We start from the raw sequence: 21,228 nt of genomic DNA, 5'->3' as shown, positions 1-21,228 counted from the left end.
TATGGGTCGATTCGACAATTTGCATGGTCTTTATACTTCTCATGTTTGATTTTATGATTAGATGAGTGGAAGAAATGTGCTTGATTGATGGTGAAATTCGTATATCCATACTACTAGCAGTTTGTTGATTGCAGACTTGCCTTGCGTAGTCAACTGGAATCATTCAGCTTAAGCTTAACTTCAATTGTCGCTTTTTCATCGATATGCATCAATCTGATGGTGTCTATGCCTGCAGTGATGATTTGAACATCATAAAGCTTTCCTTCGAAGATCGCACTAACCTTGTGGAGATGTTCCTATGATGTCAAAACAAGACTTAGTTAGAATTTCATCAAAGATCATTCATTGCTCTTACATTCTTAGTGTTAGGATTAGATCCTTTCCTCGCCCTCATCTTTTTTCCTTTTTTCAAATCTAAGCTAGTGAAAATCCTGTGTTCCAGCAATATTCAAAGCAAATCAGAAGTTCAGGCATCAAATGTAAGTCCCCTTGTGATTCCAGCAAATCACATCATACCACAAAGAGCTTATCCACACGTAGAGACCCTACATACAAGAACCTTGAAGTCATCCTGATTGATCCTTTTTCGCGATATCTTCAGCAATCAGAGGCTTTACTCAAGAGAGGATAAGGTACCTTTAGGTATTTTATTCTGTGTTTGATAGTGTACAAAATACACGTCAACACATTGGATAGTGCAAAAGGTGATCCTACAAAGTCTAACAATGAAGTCTTGTTCAATGGTACAACCACTTAAGATTGGGGGAAAACATATTAAGATTAGTCTCTGATGCAAAAAGTCATACTTTAGTTTATAAATTTCAGCATCTCTTACTAATATTGTTGAACATTATATAAATGATAAAGTGCAACTTCTTTTACCATTTTTTTAATTAGTTTTTATATGTTATTTTAATAGCCATTTCCCATTGTCCCCAAATTTTGGGAAAAAAATTGCTGTCCCTGAATCCATTGCCATGTCCTAGACCTTGTGGAACATTGTTTTTTTTCATTTTCCTAGAGATTTCATGGTCCCTAGTGATGGATTACTTCATCCAACATATAACACACAATGGTTACTCTTCCAACAAAAACTAAATGGGTAGGGATCCCAACAAATATATTGTACACGGTCTCTTCTTTCACAACGGAAACTAAAATAGAGGAATTTTCACTTGATTGTCTTTGTGCTTTCTTTCTACCTTGCTTTGGCTTCCAAGTGGCAAAACGTTTGGAGTTTCATAGACTCTTTTTGGCTATCTCTTCCCTTCACATTCATACAATGTGGATGGATATTTTGATGCACAATTCACCAACGTGGATTTACTTTTTCTTATTTTCTGTTCTAAAGTTTTATGCTATTGAAATAGCAGTCTAAAGCTGCAAATTGACGCTTCATACAGCTCTATGACTGCCCTCTACATCACATATTTATTTTACAAGAGTGCACATGCTCACATGCCTGCCTTCATTCATTGCATACGAATATGTCTTCTTTATACCAAATGAAAAATAGTGCAACAAAAGAGTACGCTCTTTTAATCAGTAAGTTGTGGGGTAAGCTTCCCATGGCCTCCAATACACAAAGAGGGACCCAATCTGTGGGAACATCTCACATCGCCTTTTCACTAAGATGAGAGCACCTCACTTAAGGCATGAACATCCCAGAACTAGTGTCTGATAGTTCCTTGGGGAATTGAACCCAGATCTTCATCTTGGTAACACTCTTTTTACCATTCAGTCACACCCACAGGACTGCAACAAGATAGTGTGTTGCTTCTTTAACTTATGTGATATCAAAATCAACTTCTATTTTCTGTTATGAGCAGTACTGTGCTTCAGTGTTTGACGGCCGTTGGGGACGGGGAGATGGGGGAACGGGCTTCGGGGACGGGGAGACAAAGGGAAAAAGTTTCAGGGACGGGGGGACTTGGGCCTGGGAGGGGGAAACGCGTTTCCGTGGAACACATTATCAATTGAGCATATCATTCTCATTCTGTTTTAAGTGCTTGAGATGATGAATTATTTGTTTTAGATGGAAGTAAGCAAGCAAATAAATCAACACACACATGAAAGGAGGAGATAAACAGAAGGCTTACCTTAGAGAAACTCTGTAGGAAAAATCTAAAAGAGTTAAGCTGTATATCCTCATCTCCACTATCATCTTGCATCTTTTTTCAAGTTAATTACTTACTTTTAAGTTTCAAATGCATTGTAGCTTTGCTAGCATCTTCACGATTTTCTCCATCCTGCGTTGATGTGGGTTACTTGCTTATTCAACATCTCTTTGCTGTTGTAGTCATCATCTACCTCAGTGACTCTTTTGCATCCCTCTTGGCAATGATTCAATGCACTTCCATTGCCTTTGAATTCTCTTGCCCCCATTTTCCAGGAATCCTAGAGGTTATATCTATGGTAAAGGAATGAGTAAATGAGTTGAATATGATAACCCAAACATCAATGAACTTGAAGAGGCTGTTTTCTATCATTACTCTTTTTGATTTTCTGTTTGAAATGGTTAAAAATCTCATGGACGTCAGGCATAACCACAATGACACACAGTTGCTATGAAAATAAAAAAACTGCCATGACACATGCACAACTGCTATGACATTTCCAACTGCCATTAACACAAATGAAAATGCCATGAAAAACAACCACCTTCCAGTTGTATCTGGAAGAAGTGTCAATGTACAGTAATGTTTGTGATTCTTGGTGGAAAAAATGCAGTACATTGTGTCTTATCACATTGATTCTTTTGATCTCTGCATTATTCTCGCATTTGAATATCCATCTTCATTATCATCAGTTCTTCCTTAATGAGGTTAATAGCATGTCTCAAGCTTGTTTTAAGTTTATGAACTAAGAAGTACAGATAATCAATGTAATTGACTAAATTTTAATGATTTTTACAATCAAATTTCAGATTAACGAGTCTTAAGAAAGTGAGATAAATTTTTTGATTTTCAATTTTTCATTAATGTGGTTTTTAAAATGAGGCTTGCATTTCGGCTCACATTTCTTGAGAGCACGAGTTTTCCATCCATTTCAAATTCCAAAATGCTCAAACAAACAAAGGAAGCGAATGGCACAAATTGCCTTATGGTCAAGCCTGCAAAAGTTTTATGACTGTAACATATAAGAAAGCTTGCTTTCCATTCCACATTTTTTCTGACCTTCATACCAACCCCACCATTGCTAGGAATGCTAGAGTAATGCTGATCAATCTACACAATTTGCCTTATCCAAATTTGTATCAACTTTGTGCTCTTCAAGGATTGATCAAATACGAAGTATGTTATCCATAATAATTTCTATTTTATAATCAATTACAGTGGAGTGATTTGGATCATATGTGAACCATTATGAGAGACATTTTTCTTGCTCACTAAATATATACTAGAAAAATTCTAAAAATAATTTTCAGTGTTCCAAGTCTACTTATATTTGATCTAAAAGGGTTGGATCTATCACTGATGTAAAAGTCTTTGATCCATCTTTCTCTGATCACAGAATATTTGAAGTCAGATGCCTCTTTCCATACTAAATTGATTATATACCTTTTCCATTCCAAGAATTCTGAATGTATACTTGCCTTGTAGATAATAATCTTATATTAATAATAAGGCCGAAATTGCCCATGTTTAATTTTGGATCGTTGAATTTTGAATATCCATGTTAAAACATTATTGGATTGTTGGATTTTGAAGATCTATGTTAAAAAATTATATCTTTTAATTATTGATGATTCACAAGAAAGGCCATAACTATTCCCTTTCACATTAATTATAAGAAAGTGTACATTATCTGACGTGCTATTGAGTGCATAACAAAAATTGTTTACAAAAATTTCATCATCTATACAAAGCACATGATAAAACAAATGTATTTAGAAGCCAATACAGTTATTCAACTCAATTGCCAAGTTAACATTAACTTTATCTCTCGAATATTCTTTTTTTTTTCTTCAGAAAATTAAATTAGGTTTAATTAAATTGACTGAAAACATGTGCCACTTCAAGGGCATTAGAAGCAGCAGTATTAAATTTCCTTATCATGATTTACTTAGACTATATGGTTTGTGCATTATGACATTTATCTAAATTGCTCCACTGAATTACTAATTTGTGTTATACTATACTAAATAGACAGCAAAATTCCCCTTTTGATTCTAAATCAAAATTTGAAGGACTCAGCACATGCCTTATTTAGTGAAAATTGGTTTGCTTTTTTTGTCATTTTCCTTTGTTCTCTTTTGTTGACATCATATAAAATTTCTTACTTAGAGATTTTTAATAGGTGGATAAACCATGGTAGTCCTCGTGGTGGGGATGTTGCAGCTATTGCTGATGCTGGTACCTTGAGACCAGAGGTAATATTTACTGTGAGGTATGGTAGGTTGCCTTTTTCAAAACAATTTATCTCAAATTATATAGCTATGTTATATAGGTAGTATATTGAAGGTTTCCATTCTTTTTTCTTGGAAATTATTGAAATGCAAAAATGGTGGCAAACAAGGAATACAGAGGTCCCTTCAGGAAAGACAAGCAATAATAAATAGGATAAGATAGCATTCTTGCCATACATCAAAAGAACATTATATAAGCTAGCCACAACACTTAGAAGAACTGATATTAATAATTTAATATATTCTTGGTGTCATTTAGTAGATGCATGTAAGATATCTATGTGAGTATATATTAGTTTATTTGCATAAAAGCTCACACTATCACCACCCACAATTGGGCATAATGAATGTCTGGCATGTAAAATGATTGTCAAATTTGTGTTAAAGGGTTTTTGTTATCCACTCACTCCAGACACCCCCCCTTGCTGCCATTATAGTTACACCTCTCAGTGTAATAAGAAACCTTTAGATTGTTAGCTGACTCTCTGTGTAACAATCAACCTTTAGATTGTTATCCAACATGGCATATTTATAGAAAATTAAATCACTCTATCCTCCTCTAATATAGGCTTAATCCCATGATGATGATTCCATTACTGCAAGTTGAAGTTGTTAAGCACACAGATATACTAAGAGAGGGGGGAGGGGGGTGAATCAGTATATATTATGCGGACTGTCACAACTCAACCTTCAACATCTGTCTGATCTAATCAGCATCAGAACACTCTTTCGGTGTGTATAGGATTTGCAACTTGATTCCCGCACTTTAATTCATCTTTGCTACCTACTAAATATTTCAATATACATGAACACCTTTTGCCACTTCCGCCAACGCACGCTACTTGGAATGAACCTAGATCAATAGTATATATGCATTCCAATAATAATTACATTCTTATGTTGGCCTAGAACATATTTACAAAGCCGGCAAGTCAGCCACAAGAAAATTCCTTCATCAAACGTGTAGTCAGCTTGGTCCTAAAGCCCACACGTTACACCAAGAGTGGTGACACGCTATGCGCTACCCAACAGACTCAACTAGTCGCAAATTCACACATTTCCTCCAACTGGTGTACATTTCAGTACTTTGGCGCATTCATCAGGAACATCAACACAATCAGCCAACTTGCACAGTGAACATTCTGTCCGTTGAAGCTCAACTTTCAAAACTCTGGAATCTGAAACATCATATGCAACTTTACTTTACTTCCAAACCGCAAGCCATAACTCTCAAATTTGGCAGAATGCGGTACCAAACACTAAGACAGTGCAACTAGGTGCACATATTGTTTCTTAACCACAGACCTCAGAAACCTACTGTGGACAGTTCCAGACAACAGAAAATATGCTAGTCAGTGAGGAATAACTGATACTGGAGCATAATGATAACATTAAGGGAGCTATCAAGCATGCTTGACTTTGTCCTCCATAAATCCAGATGTTCTACCATGACATAACACAATTAACTACAAGCTCCTTGATACCACGACATCAAGGGGAACATAATAATAATATTGACAACACCTTTGACATACACCTTTGATATCAATGACAACATAATGTTCAACATAAGTGGCAGATTTAAAATATATACACTGTTATATTTCCAGAAACATTTACCTAAAAACTACTAACATTTGAAGACAATAGTAAATAGATTTAAATTTTAAAAGAAAGAAAGAATATTGATAACTGAAAATGATCAAAGATGGATAATGAGATTGCAGAGTACAACCAATTAAGATAAAACCAGCAAAGTGATGTCTGCAAGCACTGCTGTAAAAAATAGAAAATAGACAAATAGAAAATAAGACACATATAGAGGTCACCCATATAAGTAACTCCAGAAAATTACAATAAATTGCACCTTATGCATCAAAAAACCATTGCAGATGGTGCAATAGAACCACTGGTCATGAATATCTGTTCTAGCAACAGAATATGGCATCATCAACTGCTAAATGGTCAGTAATAGAGCATTTGACAATGCCATCAAAGACCAGCCTGGGTTGGGATGACCTGATCAAATTATCCTTTTAAGGATATATTTTATCCTGTCTTCTCCATCATCCAGGGGAAAAGAATTCCCGAAGGAGGTTGGAAATCTGCTGACGGTATCCTGTCAATGCCACCTAGATTGGACGTATCAAAATCTAGTTATGTACAGCTGTACTTACAAGGTTCCAAGTCAATTAAGACTAGAAGATGCATGATTCATGGCTAGTCTCCTGCTATGTGTATTGATGCTAGTTAAATTTGCAGGAAATTTGTTTCCTCCATCAGGTTAAATTGGGTTGAAACTTGAAAGATTAAAAGACCAATCATTATAACAGGTCTAAAAGATCCTCATAGAGATTAATGCCAAGGGGTAACCACCTCAAAGAGATACTCCAGATACATTTAAAAAGTAGAGGATTACCCTAGAGTCTCTTATAACAGATTAAACATATAAATAAAATGCTCTTGTGAATCCACCTCTTGAAAAGTACAAATCTTGCAGGAACTGTCTTGTTGAGAGATCTGTCTGATCTCCATAACTTGTTGAATTTGGCAGTTTTTCTTTAAGCCTTAAATTGGCTAATACTATGTGACAAACACAAGTTCACCTGGCAGTGGACTAAAGATCATTGCTTGTATTTACATTTTATTAAATGCTCAAAAGTAGAATTATTTCTATGGCAATTAGACCTAAATGTATTTGGAAATGTGGCAAATATTTATTTGACATTTTGGTTCTAGAATAGTCGAAGCTTTATTAGAAATCATATGTTATCAATTACCAGTCCTTAAACATTACATAAAAGTAAACAAGTAAAAATATCTCAATAATTTTAAGGTCTTGAGAAATGTAATCTGAATATTATTTTCCTTTTACCCTGAAATTTTTCTAGAGATAATGGTCCTGTCCATCAGGTCAGATAGCCATGTCATCTATCAAGAGGAGCATCCCTCTTACTTTGGTCTGTTTAACTTTTGAGGACTGGAAGCCTCCATATTGAGTTTTGATCTGAAAAAGGATCAGTTTTTATCTCAGACTTCTTGGTAGGATGTAACTCAGCTTCAGAACTAGAAGGCATGTTAAATAGTGGGGAAAGAGAGAGAGAGAGAGAGAGAGTGTGTGTGTTGGGGGGCAGGTGGAGGGTAAGAAATGGAGATTTCAGGCACTGTGTGAAACTGCTGGTTTGCAATAGGGGGTGGTTTTGTAATCACTCATCAATTTTGTCAGGAGTGGGTTTGTACAAGAAATAGGGATGGTTTCCATTTTATCAACTGACAGTTTCGCAAATTGATAACGGCAAAGAAATGGGGATTTCAGGCACTTCGTGTGAAACCACCAGTTTGCAATAGGGAATGGTTTTGTAATCACTTGGCTCTTTGTTAGAAGAAGCGGTGGGTTTGTACAAGAGATAATGATGGCTTTATCAAGCAGCAGTTTCACAAATTAATAACAACAATTTTGAAATCACCCCTTGTTGACAAGAATCTCTTTTGCCACGACCTATGAAATGGCCTGCATGTGACCCAAATGTTTCCAATTCCTCATTCTTTCAACTTCCAGTGCCTTTTGGTGTTCCTTACAGGTTTGTATGGACATGTTGGCCTATAAATGAAGCCCAGAAACATGGCATTGCAGCTATTGTTGGAGATCTAAGTTGCAGGAGTGAATTTCAAAAAGAAGTTCATATTGAGCAGTCGATTGCATAAGCTAATTAGATTTGTAAGAGAGCTGTTGCTGATCTTAGGGACTGAATTCTTTTAGTTTTAGGCTGGTTGTATGCGTAAGTGGCCTAGGACTGTAATTGCCATTAAAGAGTTTTGTATTTTAAGTGGATCATAGTTCACATTTTGTTTGAGTTTCTTCACATTTGGATTTCTTTAGGGTAAACCCTTTGTCTTCATTTTGTGGGGTTTGTCTCACTCTCATTTACATTTGCAAGTTCTGCTTAGTACGCCGTGTTGATTTCTATCAAAAATCTATATTTTGGTGCCTACTGTATGGGCCAAGACGGCGGACCATAAAAATATGAAGGTCAATTAAAAAATTAAATATATATGGAAAAAATACAATAATTGATATTTTTTTTTAAAATATACTAATTTATAATAGATTTTAAAAATTAAAGAGAAAAAGAGCAAAATTTTGTTGAGTTTCCAATCAATATTCAGCCATAAAATACAATAATCTATATACTTAAAAATATACTAAGTAAATTTTTTAAAAAAAAATTAAAGAAAAAAGGAGCGACATTTTGTTGAGTTTCCAATCAGTATTCCCCAATAAAATTTTTATCATTTATTTACAATAATTCACAGCTGCAGGATACAGCAAGTGTAAAACCTCCAGCACACGTACCAATTCCGGATACGGACACTCCACGGGTACCATATTCGGCTGTACCTAAAAACCCTAATTATTTTGCCATGCCGGATACACATGAATATGAGCCCCTCGTCATCCGTGCATTATTCTGAAAAACCTAACCCTAAATGTTAAACAAACGTTGAAGAACGTTGAAGTAGAGTCTTAGCAAAGGATTTTCAAGGCGTAGCAGAGGAATGTTTGGCCATTCACTGCTACGCATTGCGCTCTAATTTTAAGCTGTATATTTAGAAGTTAAGTTTCGGTTTTCAATTTGTTTCTTTTATTTTAATTTTTATGTTTTAATTTTTGTTTTGTTTTGTTTCAAAATAGTTTTCTTTTAAGTTTTTAAACTTATTCATTTATATTATTAATTTTGTGATATTATTATTTAGTTTGTTTTATATTAACTTTAATTTATTTAGTGTATAATAAATATTTGTTAATTAAATTTTGATTATATTTTATTTTATTATTTAAATTTAGTTTTTAATTTATTATTTGAGTACTTTCAATTTAATTTAACCAAATATTAATTTATTCAATACCTTTTTTATGTTTTATTTATCTGTTCAAGTTATATAATTATATTGTTTTTCGTTAGTATTGTATTTTCCTTTTTTATTATTTTCTTATTAAAATTTTAGATGTATTATACAATTTTTTAAAATTTCTATTGTATTTTTATTAAAAATTTAATTCAAATTATTTTTTTAATGATTATTATATGGATAGCTGTCTCCTCCTTAGAGATCTTGTTCCCCCCTACTTGACTATTTGTACTGGTTTTTTGACCATGTGTTAGTGGTTACCACTGTAATGTAGTTTTCTTTTGTTTCTTCCCCTTTTTGGGCCTCTGGGATTTTCTCTTCCTAGAACTATCTATTGTATATTGATGTACTTCCGAGTCCGACTTACTTTTGCTCTGTAGTGTGTTAATATTTATCAACTTATTTGTTTGGATGGTGAAATTATAGCTAAAAATAAGCATTTTGCAATACAGTAGCAATTGTGCCCCTGTAATGCTTCTGAAGTAATGAAAATCTTCTTTTATAGCTTATAAATTGTGTTATATATGCACAGAAAAAGACCCTGATAAGCCCTGTCTGTACAGTCAAAGTTGTGCATATACAATCTGAAACAAAAAATAGAATAATGGAAAGCAAAGAAAATTGTTAGTATTTTCACTTGGAAAACCCTTTTGGGTCGAGCACAATAAGTATTTTATACTATTGCAAGAATTCACCCATTCTCCAGTACAATAATGAATCTCTCTTACTCACCCTTGTGTGGATATAAATAGGCACATCAAAAGCAGTTTTATATCTTGCATGAAATCAGGCAAAAGATAAACATGAATGCTATAATGCATTGGGAGAAATGAAAAATACCCAAAATAACACCCAAAAATTTGAAAATTTAAACATGGGAAGTATGCAAATGATATATACGTGTGCGTTTAATGAATGTCATATCCAACCATATCCGTATTAGGGGGGCCTTATGTTTTTTTTTTAATATTGAACCAAAGCAAGATTACAAAGAATAACAGCTACAGCAAGTAGCTGAAAGAGAAACACGTTTTGCTGAAATCACCTATTTGGTAACTATGGTAGGGACCATCCATCGTAGTGTTTAGAGATCAACTGTAAATGGTGGTTTATTCCATGCAGATTTATCTCTGAGAATCATTTGATTTCCCAATTTAATAAAGCTATAATATGCAACATATCCAAAAAAATGCTTTAAATATGATGATGGCAAGAGAGACAAGTGTAGTTGTTTGTGATTCCACTCGTTGTTGCTCATAATGGTTCTCTTTGAGTAAAATGCACATATTATTTTTAATTAGAGTTTCAAGATGGTAGCTATTTGTCAATTGATTGCAATTTTATCTCAGTCTTATGTCCAGTCAAATGAATATTTAGCTTCTCCATGTGGTTTTGTAAGCAGAAAATAAAGTGAATGGGAGATAATCAGTGCCGATGCTTAGAACTATATGTTTTTTCTTTATTTATAGTTTTGAATGATGGAAATTTAACTTACCATATTTGAATGCAATTGTGTAGTACAATTGGAGAACTATATGAATACGACAAGAACTCAAAGCCATCATGGAAGAAACATATATGGGGTAAATCAATGGTCGAAAACATTTCTCTAGCACCATCTAGAGGCAGTACCTTGCATGGTTTGGTCGGATCCAATTCACAATCACTTTTTCTGTTAAGCAAGGTAAATCTTCTGACTGTTTTCTTCTTCTAAACTAGTTTATTTGCTTGTGCTATTCTAAATATCTTCAGTGGGTTCAATTGGTAGGATATAATACCAATTACACCTAAACCTGGCTTGATGATTCTCATTCCTCATTCGTTTTATTGATTTGCATTGCAATCCATCAGTAAACAACAAGAGTTCATCTTATTTGCCACCGATTTTAATTGTTTAGAAATAATAAAAATGTTTAAGTTCATAAACTAACAGAAATTATCTACTTCATTTTTGGTTGCAAAATCATGATATAATTCTTGTTCTTAGATTAATTCAGATTGATAAAAATTGTGTTGCCAGTACTTGAGTACTGATTGTGGTTCGTTTGGATCTGTAGGATGGCCTTCTACTGGAAAGGCAATTGTATCAAAGAAAATGGAAGTGGCTCATACATGCAAGTCCAAAAGGTCTTTCTTTTAGTGCCTTGGGGCCTATTTTGGTAAATGAAACATCTGGAACAAAGACGTTCTCATTATTTCTGACAACCACAATAGGGTCAGCATATGAGTACCAGTTTCCAAAACTTTCAGGTATATTCTCACTTTTTTGTGTGAATATATAAAACTAGGTTGAATTTTTTGAGTGATAAGATGTGAATATACGCAATGATCTCTGTTTGTCGGTGAAGTTCTCTGTTTGTCCTGACACTTTTAGCAGTAAGAAGCAGAAACAAGCCATAAACCTATCCCATGCAACGAGCTGAATGCTTTTCCTTCAAACCCAATAAAATTCTCCTACTCATGGAATGGATACAAGTGTAAGTTGTAAAATTGGGTTGCGAGCGATAGTCAATGAAGAATCTTAAATATAGACCTGTGGAGAAAATCCTTGCTCTTCACCACATTGCTGTTCTCAATAAATCAATATTTCTGGGAAAAATTTAAGAAATTTGTAGTAGAATAAAAGCTCTTAATTAATGCCTAAAGTGCTCCCACCATCACTTGCCTGTCTTGCATTCAGGGTAAAGAAGCCAAGCACCAAATATCTAGGTATTTTGGTTTCATGCACCATGCTTTGTAGGCTGAGAATTAAAAGAATTGAAAGAATTTCATCTGTGCTGAGGTCTAGGGTTAAAATCTTTTTGCAGTAGAATTGTTCCTTGTGTTGACCAACAAGGTGAACAGGAAAAATATTTTACCAAACAATTGAAGGAAGTTGAGCAATGGAGTAGTTGCTAACGTTAAAAATATGACCAATTCTAGGGTTATTTTTCTGATCGCATGTCTCTGAAATTTATGTTTCAAATGTGACCATTTAATTTTCCTATGGACCTAATTGATTTGCATCTGGTTCTTTCTGGCAAAAATGCGACCACTAAATAGACATTATATGAAGTTTGTTTTATTTAACAGCATTTCTTATTTTGTACACTTGGAAATTGACTTCTTTATGCTTTATGATCTAACATGGACGTTTTAGAAAATGTCTCTAGTATTTATAATGTAAATTGGACTCGAGAAAAGCATATTCATAAAACTAATAAATTATTAAATGTGTGCCTTAATGGGAACATTGCTGTAAGCAACTATAGTGTTAAACTATAACTTCTGAGGACTAGCTAATCATGATTCATGAATTAAACATGGACCATTTGAAAGAGCAACCTATAACGTATTTGGTGTTCTAAGTAGCATTTTGCTTGATCATACTGCGTTTTATTCTTGGTGTGAAATGTTTTTCAATCCAAATTATGGATATAATTAGCATGCATATGTAACTTACCATGTAACCAAAGGATATCGAATATCTCAATGTTTACCCAAACAGATCTGTGTCATGTCCCCTCCTTGATTGCTATATATATAAACTAAATGAAGCAATTATTATTTATTAATTAATATAAAATAATATTTATCAACGAATGATTATTTGAAATTATTAAATATGTATTTTAATATTATATTACATTAAACAAATATAACAATCTCTGATCTTTCTAAGAAGGTATGCAATCGATAATGTTGAAGGCAATCCATTTAACATAGAGTGGAACCACAATGGAATAAATAATGGGGTATATTCCATGTCGATGATTGAATTGTATGTCTTGATCAACAATCACTATTCATCGGTCAGCATGATAACTATAGATCAAATAGACTTGCTATCGATAATCGGCAGAGCCCAATTGATTGTCCTTCATAATCAAAAGACAGATCAATCATATATGAAACTCAATTCTCATTGATATTCGATAAAGAGTCCTTATTAAATTAAGGAAGTATGCCAAGAGATGAAGGACATAACGATTTCATTATCATACCAAGAATCTCATCAAGAACAAGTATTATAGATCGATCATACATGAAACGACGATGTGAGTAATTGATAAAGCGATCGATTAAAGCAAGACACATGATTGTGCAATAAGAAGGAATGATTAGGATAAAGTAAAGAGACTAATTAATAACGATTAGTCTATGTGCGTAATACAAGATTGGTAATTACAAACCGTAACTAAACCGCAGTAATTAAGAGTATTACGAACACTTAATGATAGCAATCAGACAAAGCATGAAAAGTGTACGATTTGTTAAGTTTTATGATCAGATTAGATAACACAATAATTCACACAAATGCACAGATATTCTCCTGGGAAAACCTTCCTCTTGAAGGTGAAAAACCCAGCAATGAAATATGTCTTTATTATCTCAATTATGTCAAGAGACTTTACAAAGAATTTGCTTCACTCTTGAAGTTATATATATGAACAACAACAATTCAATATAGAGAATATACGATCTCTTATAGAGAATCGGAATTCCTTAGTTGATGCTCAACCTGCTGTAGATAGTTTTCTATCTGCTGTAGAATATCAACAATCTGCTGTAGAATACTTTCGAACTGCAAGTAGGGAGAACATGATCTGCTTGAATGTCTTAATCGATGCCCTCAAAAAGAGAGAGGATCGAACTATATATGCCCGTTCATGAATGATGCCAATCAACACGATTCCTCCAAGGGTCGGCAATCATGTCTCTTCATTGGAGATTAGTTATACTTTAATCAACACGTGTTTAAGTTAAACATAGGTCACGTCTTATAATCCAATGAGTGGCTGATTACGCTTAAACATTTTTATAACCACAAATATCGGCGAGCCCATAAGACAATGCAAATATAAATTGATCCACAAAATGTCTAAGGCCAAAATTGGATTTGCACAGTCAGTTTAGGGAAGAATCTGACCGACGCTATAAACATTACACGATTAAGGATAATTAACCGATCAACATGATCATTAATTAAAGAAAGGGGTGCGATTGCATGAAGAGAATCGATCTTCTATGAAGAGGGGCAATCTAATTATGTGGAGACATAATTAAGAAAAGACATATCTCTTTGATTGCAACCTTTCCCAATGTGCAAGATATAAGATGGAGATCAAACTCCTTCAGAAGATCATCATATCTTTATTATATCCTATTCGGATTGCCCAACTTGACCATTTGACCTAGTGCCAAGAACTGGCTGCATATACTTCAAGATTAATAGTGTAGAGATCACCATGGATCAGATCAGATCAGAACTGTCATTAAGTTACAGGCAGTAGCATCCTTGTTCTCGGTGGTATGCGTGGGGATGTTCTTAATAAGTGCTTAATATAAGAAACACAATAACGTTTTTTCTGCAGAACTTAATAATAATAATATAATTATAGAGAATAATATAATGATTATAATTACTATTGTATTTTATAAGAACTACCTTGTAGCAAAGTATATAGTATAATACTATCTGAAAATAAATTATATATATATATATATAGAAATAGTAATTTGAAAGAACAAGTAAATCTGAGATTTAAATCAGATTGAATTATCAATTCAATATCAGGGAGAAGATTATGTTATCGCTGATTGGATTCATATTAAGATGGTTATGTCTCCTAATCTATGTAGTTTAAGTCATAAGTATGTTGAGATGGATTAATTATGGTTAAAACAGGCCTAAACTTAGTAGGGGACATTACAATTTGGCACATAGGGGAAGAGCACCAGTAGTTGAGCATGTACCAATTGTTGTGAGGGTTGTTGATACCTTTTATTCCAAAAATTGAACAAATAAAACCTATTGTTTGAAACATAAAATATCATTTTTTGTTAGGAAATGTACTAATATTGTAAAAAGTAACCAATCAAGTGATGCCATATCAGCTGCACAACTATTGGGGCCTCTTTTGCACGCCTATTGGTCTCACTTTTTTTTTTGGGCTGTTTTGGACACCTTGGCAAAAAGCATGCTGATGTGGCACCATACTTGATGATGTGGTGCTGGAAGCTTAGTTATAAGCAGGGGACTTGCCAAGTAAGCTACTGTAAAAAATTGGGAGTGATTTGGAATTTCCACGTAGGATTTTGAGAAGCGCAATGTTAGGGTGCTCAACTACCGGTGCTCTTCCCCTAATGCTTAGTAAAATAAAATATGTTATGATTATTTTGGTTAGGAATGTCAAATAGAAGCAATATTCTCATTTACGTTAGGAGAATGAATAAAATCATTTGTGGTTATAGATGCCAAATGCACTTGTCTTTCTATAATTCTAGTTTTCTGTGCAATCAGCATGAGCCAGAAATTTCCTCAAGAAACATGAGGAATATGAAAAACCCATTCACTTTAACCTAGATTCTTCATATATGAATTTATATTTTATATGATTTTACCCTCAAGTGCTTTCTATCAACTTTGAATGGTTTGCTTGCATGAATGCTTCTTATTTTCTCATATATTCTGCTTTTAATAAAAGACAGGTGTGGCAAAGAGAAATGTGATACCATCAAAGTGGATAGACCATAGACAACCATTTGATGCTAAAGTTGCAAGATCTATTCCAGGAGTGTTGCTTCAGGTTGGCAGGATCTTTTTTCCGTTAGACGATGGTCGACTTGGGGAGCTTCATTTGTCAGGCCTTGGTGGGGAAGATGTGGGTCCATCTCCACAAAGTGTGTTTCGAAGAAAGTTATTGGCTGGTTATGAATGGTCAGTAATAGATGCACCTGAAAGTGAAGGTGGAAATGCAGGATATTGTACAGAGTCTCAGGGACCTTGGAATTGTGTTGAAGGACTCAAGGATGCACAAGGTCAAGATCAAACAACTGATTCTGGAATCTCATCAACAATGAGAAGGAAAAAAGGAAGAGCTTATCAGAGCCGTTCTACTGTTCACAAGATGCATAGGCACAATTTACATTCTGAAACCAATGATATGTATGAACCCACTAACAATATTGACACCCTTTTCCGAATACGTGCTATGCAACCAGATAGATCCTTTTTCCTGGTGACGGATGATGGGATAACCTTTGAACACCTCTTGAATGAAAACTTATGGATTTGGTTGAAACACGAACATTCATCTGTTGTTCGTGGCATATTAGGAGTATACAATGGTAGTCTATTTGTAGTTGACAATCATGGAAATCTCTTCATCCGTGAGAGGAATGCTAGTGGTTTAATATGGTTCAATTGTAGTACCATGGAAGGAGGAAGACAAGTGATACTAGGGTCACCATGGGATGTTCATGGTCAAGACCGTAAGGTTACAGCTGAGGATGCACTGTTTTTCATTGACAAAAATGGAAACCTTATTCAGTTCATAGTAAGTTAATAAATTCTGGCGGAAAGAAATTGAATATAACTTTTCTAAAATTTGAAAGTCTTTTGGTTAGAATAAATTGTTAATGTTTCATAAATAGTCATATTTACCTCTTATAATTTTTTTTTTGTAGGTTGCATTGAGAAAATTTGTATGGCAAGACTGTGGTCAGCCAGATAATGCACAAGTTGCCTCCATTGCAGATCAAGAACTATTGAGGTACAATGTAGTTTTTGTGATAGGAAATGATGGGCATCTCTACCAGTATAATCGTGTTACAAAGTTGTGGTATGAACATGATCAAGCCCCACATTTGGTGCTATCAAGGTTACCCGGGGTGGTTGTCAGGCCATCTTTTATGTCCATGTCAGCTTCACTATTTATGCGGTCAGAAGATGGTGGACTTGTAGAGTTTCATTGGCATACAAGAGATGGATGGAAATGGATTGTCCATGGAATACCAGAAAAAGATGTCACCCTTTCAACAGCTCCTGGCCCAAGTTTTGATGGTAATCAATTGTTTGTGATTGGCACAAATGGCGAAGTCTATAACAGGTATATAGATGACAGTACATGGAAATGGAGAAAGTTTGGTTTTCCATCGGTAGAAATTATTAATCCTTTTCCAAATGAGTCTATAAAGGACATGGCTTACAAAGAACAAAAGTTACAGTTTGATTACAAAGGACAAAACAAGGAGTTCAGGCAAGACACTAAATACCATAGTAGTCCAGGTTCTATGTCTGGACACCATATATACTTCATTGATATTGACTGTGATGAAAAGGTAAGAAATCGGTTTGTTTTTTCTCAAAAGTAATTAGACTTTTTGTCCTTTACAAAAGATACAATTGGCACTTTCACTTGTATAAATTCTATAATACACTTGAAATGGATGAATTATTCCTTTTTCAGAGGATTTGATGGATTGCTCAATATATACAGGTAGCGCCACTTCGTCCAGTTCCCTTTTCTAAACACTCTGTTCTGTTCGTGTTGAGAGATGGCAGGGTAAGGAATATTGCACTTAATTTCAACACATCCTTAAATAATGACTAAGTTAGTCCACCTGGGTTGAGTGAAAATCCAACTGTGAGTGGAATTGTTCACCTTGTTGGAGACTGCTCACCCTGGAATATGTATCCAGAAATAGAACAGACTCTGGGCATATTAAAAAACTGCAATTCTGAATAATGGGTTTATATTTCTTTTTATTCCCTAGAAATGTCTAATAATTGAGAAATTTCATCTTTGCAGCTTGCAGAGCTAAGGAAAACAGAAAATGGCAGTTGGCATTGGGTTCGTATAATAAACACACCAACAAGCCGCTGCAAGTCAAGTTATTTGACTGCTTCTCCCTCATGATTGCTTTTTGTAAATTTTCAATGTTGTGACCTGTGTACATGTCCTCGGGAAATGTCTAGCTAAGCCGCCCTGCTTCCTAAATGTATGGCACGGCATGGCACTAGGACATTCAAAACATGCTAGCAGTGAGTCCAGATGTAAATTACACAACTGTGATAAATACAAAGATGTATATCCTTTCTTTGTTTTTTTGGCTAAAGGTGCCTAGGGTTAAGGGGCCCTATTCCTGGAAAATTTGTTGGCTAATTGCCAACTCAAGATATATGCATGTAAGTATATCTCATTTTCTTGTATATAATGTTAGGCCAGAGTTGCCCAGCATGTACTTAATCTTATATCTAATATACATTATCTGGCATTTTTTGTAGTGTTGGGTAGGGGTTGAGGGTGTGGCCAAAGGTGGAGGGGCACAATGAATCAAAGTGTATCTTTATGAATAATAAAATCATAAAAATGTTACGATGAACATAGCAGTGGAGCTCGCAGTGGAGAGTATGAATGCAAACTGTTTCATGCTTAAAAATCATTAATGCAGCAACAGGGAATAAGGAACATAAACCAATAGAAATTAACACAAGATAAGAATAAATTCAAATAAATGAAACTCCCTCATTGTGGATCGTGGTTTCCATTGTGCTTCTCTGAATTGTGCTTGTAGGTGACTCTCAAGTATTGCACTGAGATTTATGCAATTGATTGACCAGTAGACTTCTACTGAATAGACTAGCTAGTTGACTAGATTGATTGATTAGAAGATTGAATTGATTGGAGAAATAAGTGGATTGATTGATCAGTAGACTGAATAGATGGATTAGTAGGAAAAAGTGATTGAGAGTTAAAAAGGACGATTGATGAGTTAACTGATTTGATCAATCAGTTCTGATTTTAGCATGTGTTGTAGGAATTTGAAATTGAATTTGATTTTTATTTTCAATTTGAATTTGAATTTGAACTTGAACTTGAATTTGGTCATTCGAATGTTGAAATGCACATGAAATTAACTGAAATTCTGATTTGGGGAAATGTGAATTTGATGATGTGAAATTACATGAAATTCGAATTTGGAAGAAAATGAAATGAAATTCGAATTTGGAAGAAAATGAAATGAAATTAGATGGAATTAATTGAAATTTTAATTTGGAGAATTGGAGAAATAAGTTAATTAATTTAAATAATTTAAATTAAATTATTTAAACATTAAAAATGAGCTTAATTAAATAATAAAGATTATTCAACTAAGGAATAAATCGCAATTAATTAAATAATTAATATTTGAAATAGGGTTAACCGATTAAAATGATTTGAGAATATAAATAGAATAATTAGAAGTGATGAAGGGTGATGATTAGAAGAAATAGTTAGTTTAATCAAATAATTAAAGAATTACTTAATTAATTACAAATAATTAAAGAATTACTTAATTAATTACAAATAATTAGTATATGATTAAAGAGACATTTTTAGGTGTCTACATTTGCCCCTCTTTGAGACAATGTCGAAACGACCTTGTTTTAAAGAAAATGAAAAAAAAACTGTTCCGATGACATTAGGGTATAGTGCCCCCTCGAGAGATTGTTTGTGCATTGAAGGCATGAATAATCTCTTTAAAGATGGAAGAATGGTTAACATGATGACATGAATGAGTTTGATTATAGAAAAGAAATGGTTGAAGTGATTTGTATATTGATTGATTTGATAGGATTGGATTGATAAAGATAAAGTCTAGTTTCAGGAAGGACACATCTTGTATAAGACAAAAATAATCAAAATGTCTGGTTTTAGGAAGGATACATCATGTATAAGACTGATCTATCTGGTTTCAGGAAGGTCTAATCCTGTATAAGACAAAGATAGATGATCATGTTTGGTTTCAGGAAGGATGCATCATGTATAAGACAAATAATAGATCAAAATATTATGGATTGATAGATAGAATAGTTAATACGAGAAAATGATAGAATCATAGATGAAAAGATTGGAATTAAGTGATGAGAGAGATCATGTTAGAATGATTGGAAGAATTGAAAAGGTTGATTCAAGGAAAGATTCTTGATGAAAGAATGATTTGAAGAGACAATCAGTATGATGAGATCAGAAAAAAAATAAAATGATATGATTGATGATGAATAATCTTCTTGTCTTTATTCATAGTGCAATACATTTTCATCATTGAGAGTTATTATGTAACAATGAAGCTTTGTACACCAAGGTATGAGGGACCAAGATGCATAGATATCTCATTGCAAAGAACAAACATGTAGCAGACAAGGAATGAACCCTCCATTCTGGAAATTATGCTAGGGGTCGAGGTATGTGTGACATTCACAAGCTGAATGCTTCTATCACATACACCCACTAGAGCAATTGCCCCAAAACTTCATTGGTTCAAACCACAAACAACAAACAAAGAAAAGGATCATGCCCATCATGGCTCCTCTAGTCACTTTTTGGACATCCTTGAGTAGCTAAAATCATGATCTTTGCCAATTTGATAAAAGATAAAACCAATTAGAACAAAATACAACCATACTGATTTCTATCTTCGTGTGATTGCTTGATGTGATTTTGATAATGTCTGGTTTCAGAAAGCTGCGAACCCCATTTAAGATTGATCTGTCTGGTTTCGAGTATATCCTCTTCTGTTTAAGACAAGATAATGATCACATTGATATGGATAGTTGACGATTGATAAGACTTGTTCAGTTTGATTATAGATGTTTGGTTTAAGATAGTTATATCCTCTGTGAACTTCATGCGAAGTGTTTGTTGGATAGCTACTAGGATATTTGATTCTTGTGAGACACGTTGTTGCAAGTTTTTGATGTTTTTCAATTTTTAATTTGTTTTCAAAGAGCTTTTCGATGTTTAGGGTTTGATTTTGAATTTTCGATGTTTTGGTGATTTTTTTTTTTCAGGATCGTATTTGAATGTTTTTGACTGATTTTTTTCATGACATTTTGTGAATGTTTTGATTTTTTCATGACATTTTGTGATTTTTTTTTTGATTGATTTTTGAAGACTTTTTATGATTTTTAGAATTTTTTCAGTTATGCCCCCAAGTATGCAGACCTATGATGATAACACGATGATACATAATGTGGTGGAGAGAATGAATTTTTGATATGAGTTATGCTAATGCAGGATGCATGACAAAAATGCAGTTCCTATTCAAACAAGGATGAGTGTGTGTGTCTTTCATTCTGAAATGCACTAATTGGATTAAAGGTG

General features: G+C 33.9%; 1 protein-coding gene across 1 annotated transcript; it reads left to right on the top strand.

The window, feature by feature from the left end:
* Window positions 1–4,292: 4,292 nt before the first annotated feature.
* LOC131076868 (uncharacterized) lies at window positions 4,293–18,367 on the top strand. The gene is made up of 7 exons (XM_058014210.2): window positions 4,293–4,389; window positions 10,838–11,003; window positions 11,377–11,569; window positions 15,791–16,638; window positions 16,769–17,422; window positions 17,581–17,646; window positions 17,893–18,367. Exons 2-7 carry the CDS (start codon window positions 10,911–10,913, stop codon window positions 17,998–18,000), a joined length of 1,962 nt encoding a protein of 653 aa, XP_057870193.2. The 5' UTR covers window positions 4,293–4,389; window positions 10,838–10,910; the 3' UTR covers window positions 18,001–18,367.
* Window positions 18,368–21,228: the final 2,861 nt, after the last annotated feature.

Source organism: Cryptomeria japonica, chromosome 10, assembly GCF_030272615.1.
Source record: "Cryptomeria japonica chromosome 10, Sugi_1.0, whole genome shotgun sequence".
NCBI classification, from domain to species: Eukaryota; Viridiplantae; Streptophyta; class Pinopsida; order Cupressales; family Cupressaceae; genus Cryptomeria; species Cryptomeria japonica.
Note: the sequence above shows the minus strand (reverse complement) of the source record. Positions and strands in the feature narration are given on the sequence as shown.

Coding starts and splice junctions, on each gene's coding strand:
- LOC131076868 (XM_058014210.2), top strand. CDS start 10,911: ATGGTCGAAAACATTTCTCTAGCACCATCTAGAGGCAGTACCTTGCAT. Junction 11,004..11,376: donor CACTTTTTCTGTTAAGCAAG/GTAAATCTTCTG, acceptor TTGGATCTGTAG/GATGGCCTTCTACTGGAAAG. Junction 17,647..17,892: donor TCGTGTTGAGAGATGGCAGG/GTAAGGAATATT, acceptor TCATCTTTGCAG/CTTGCAGAGCTAAGGAAAAC.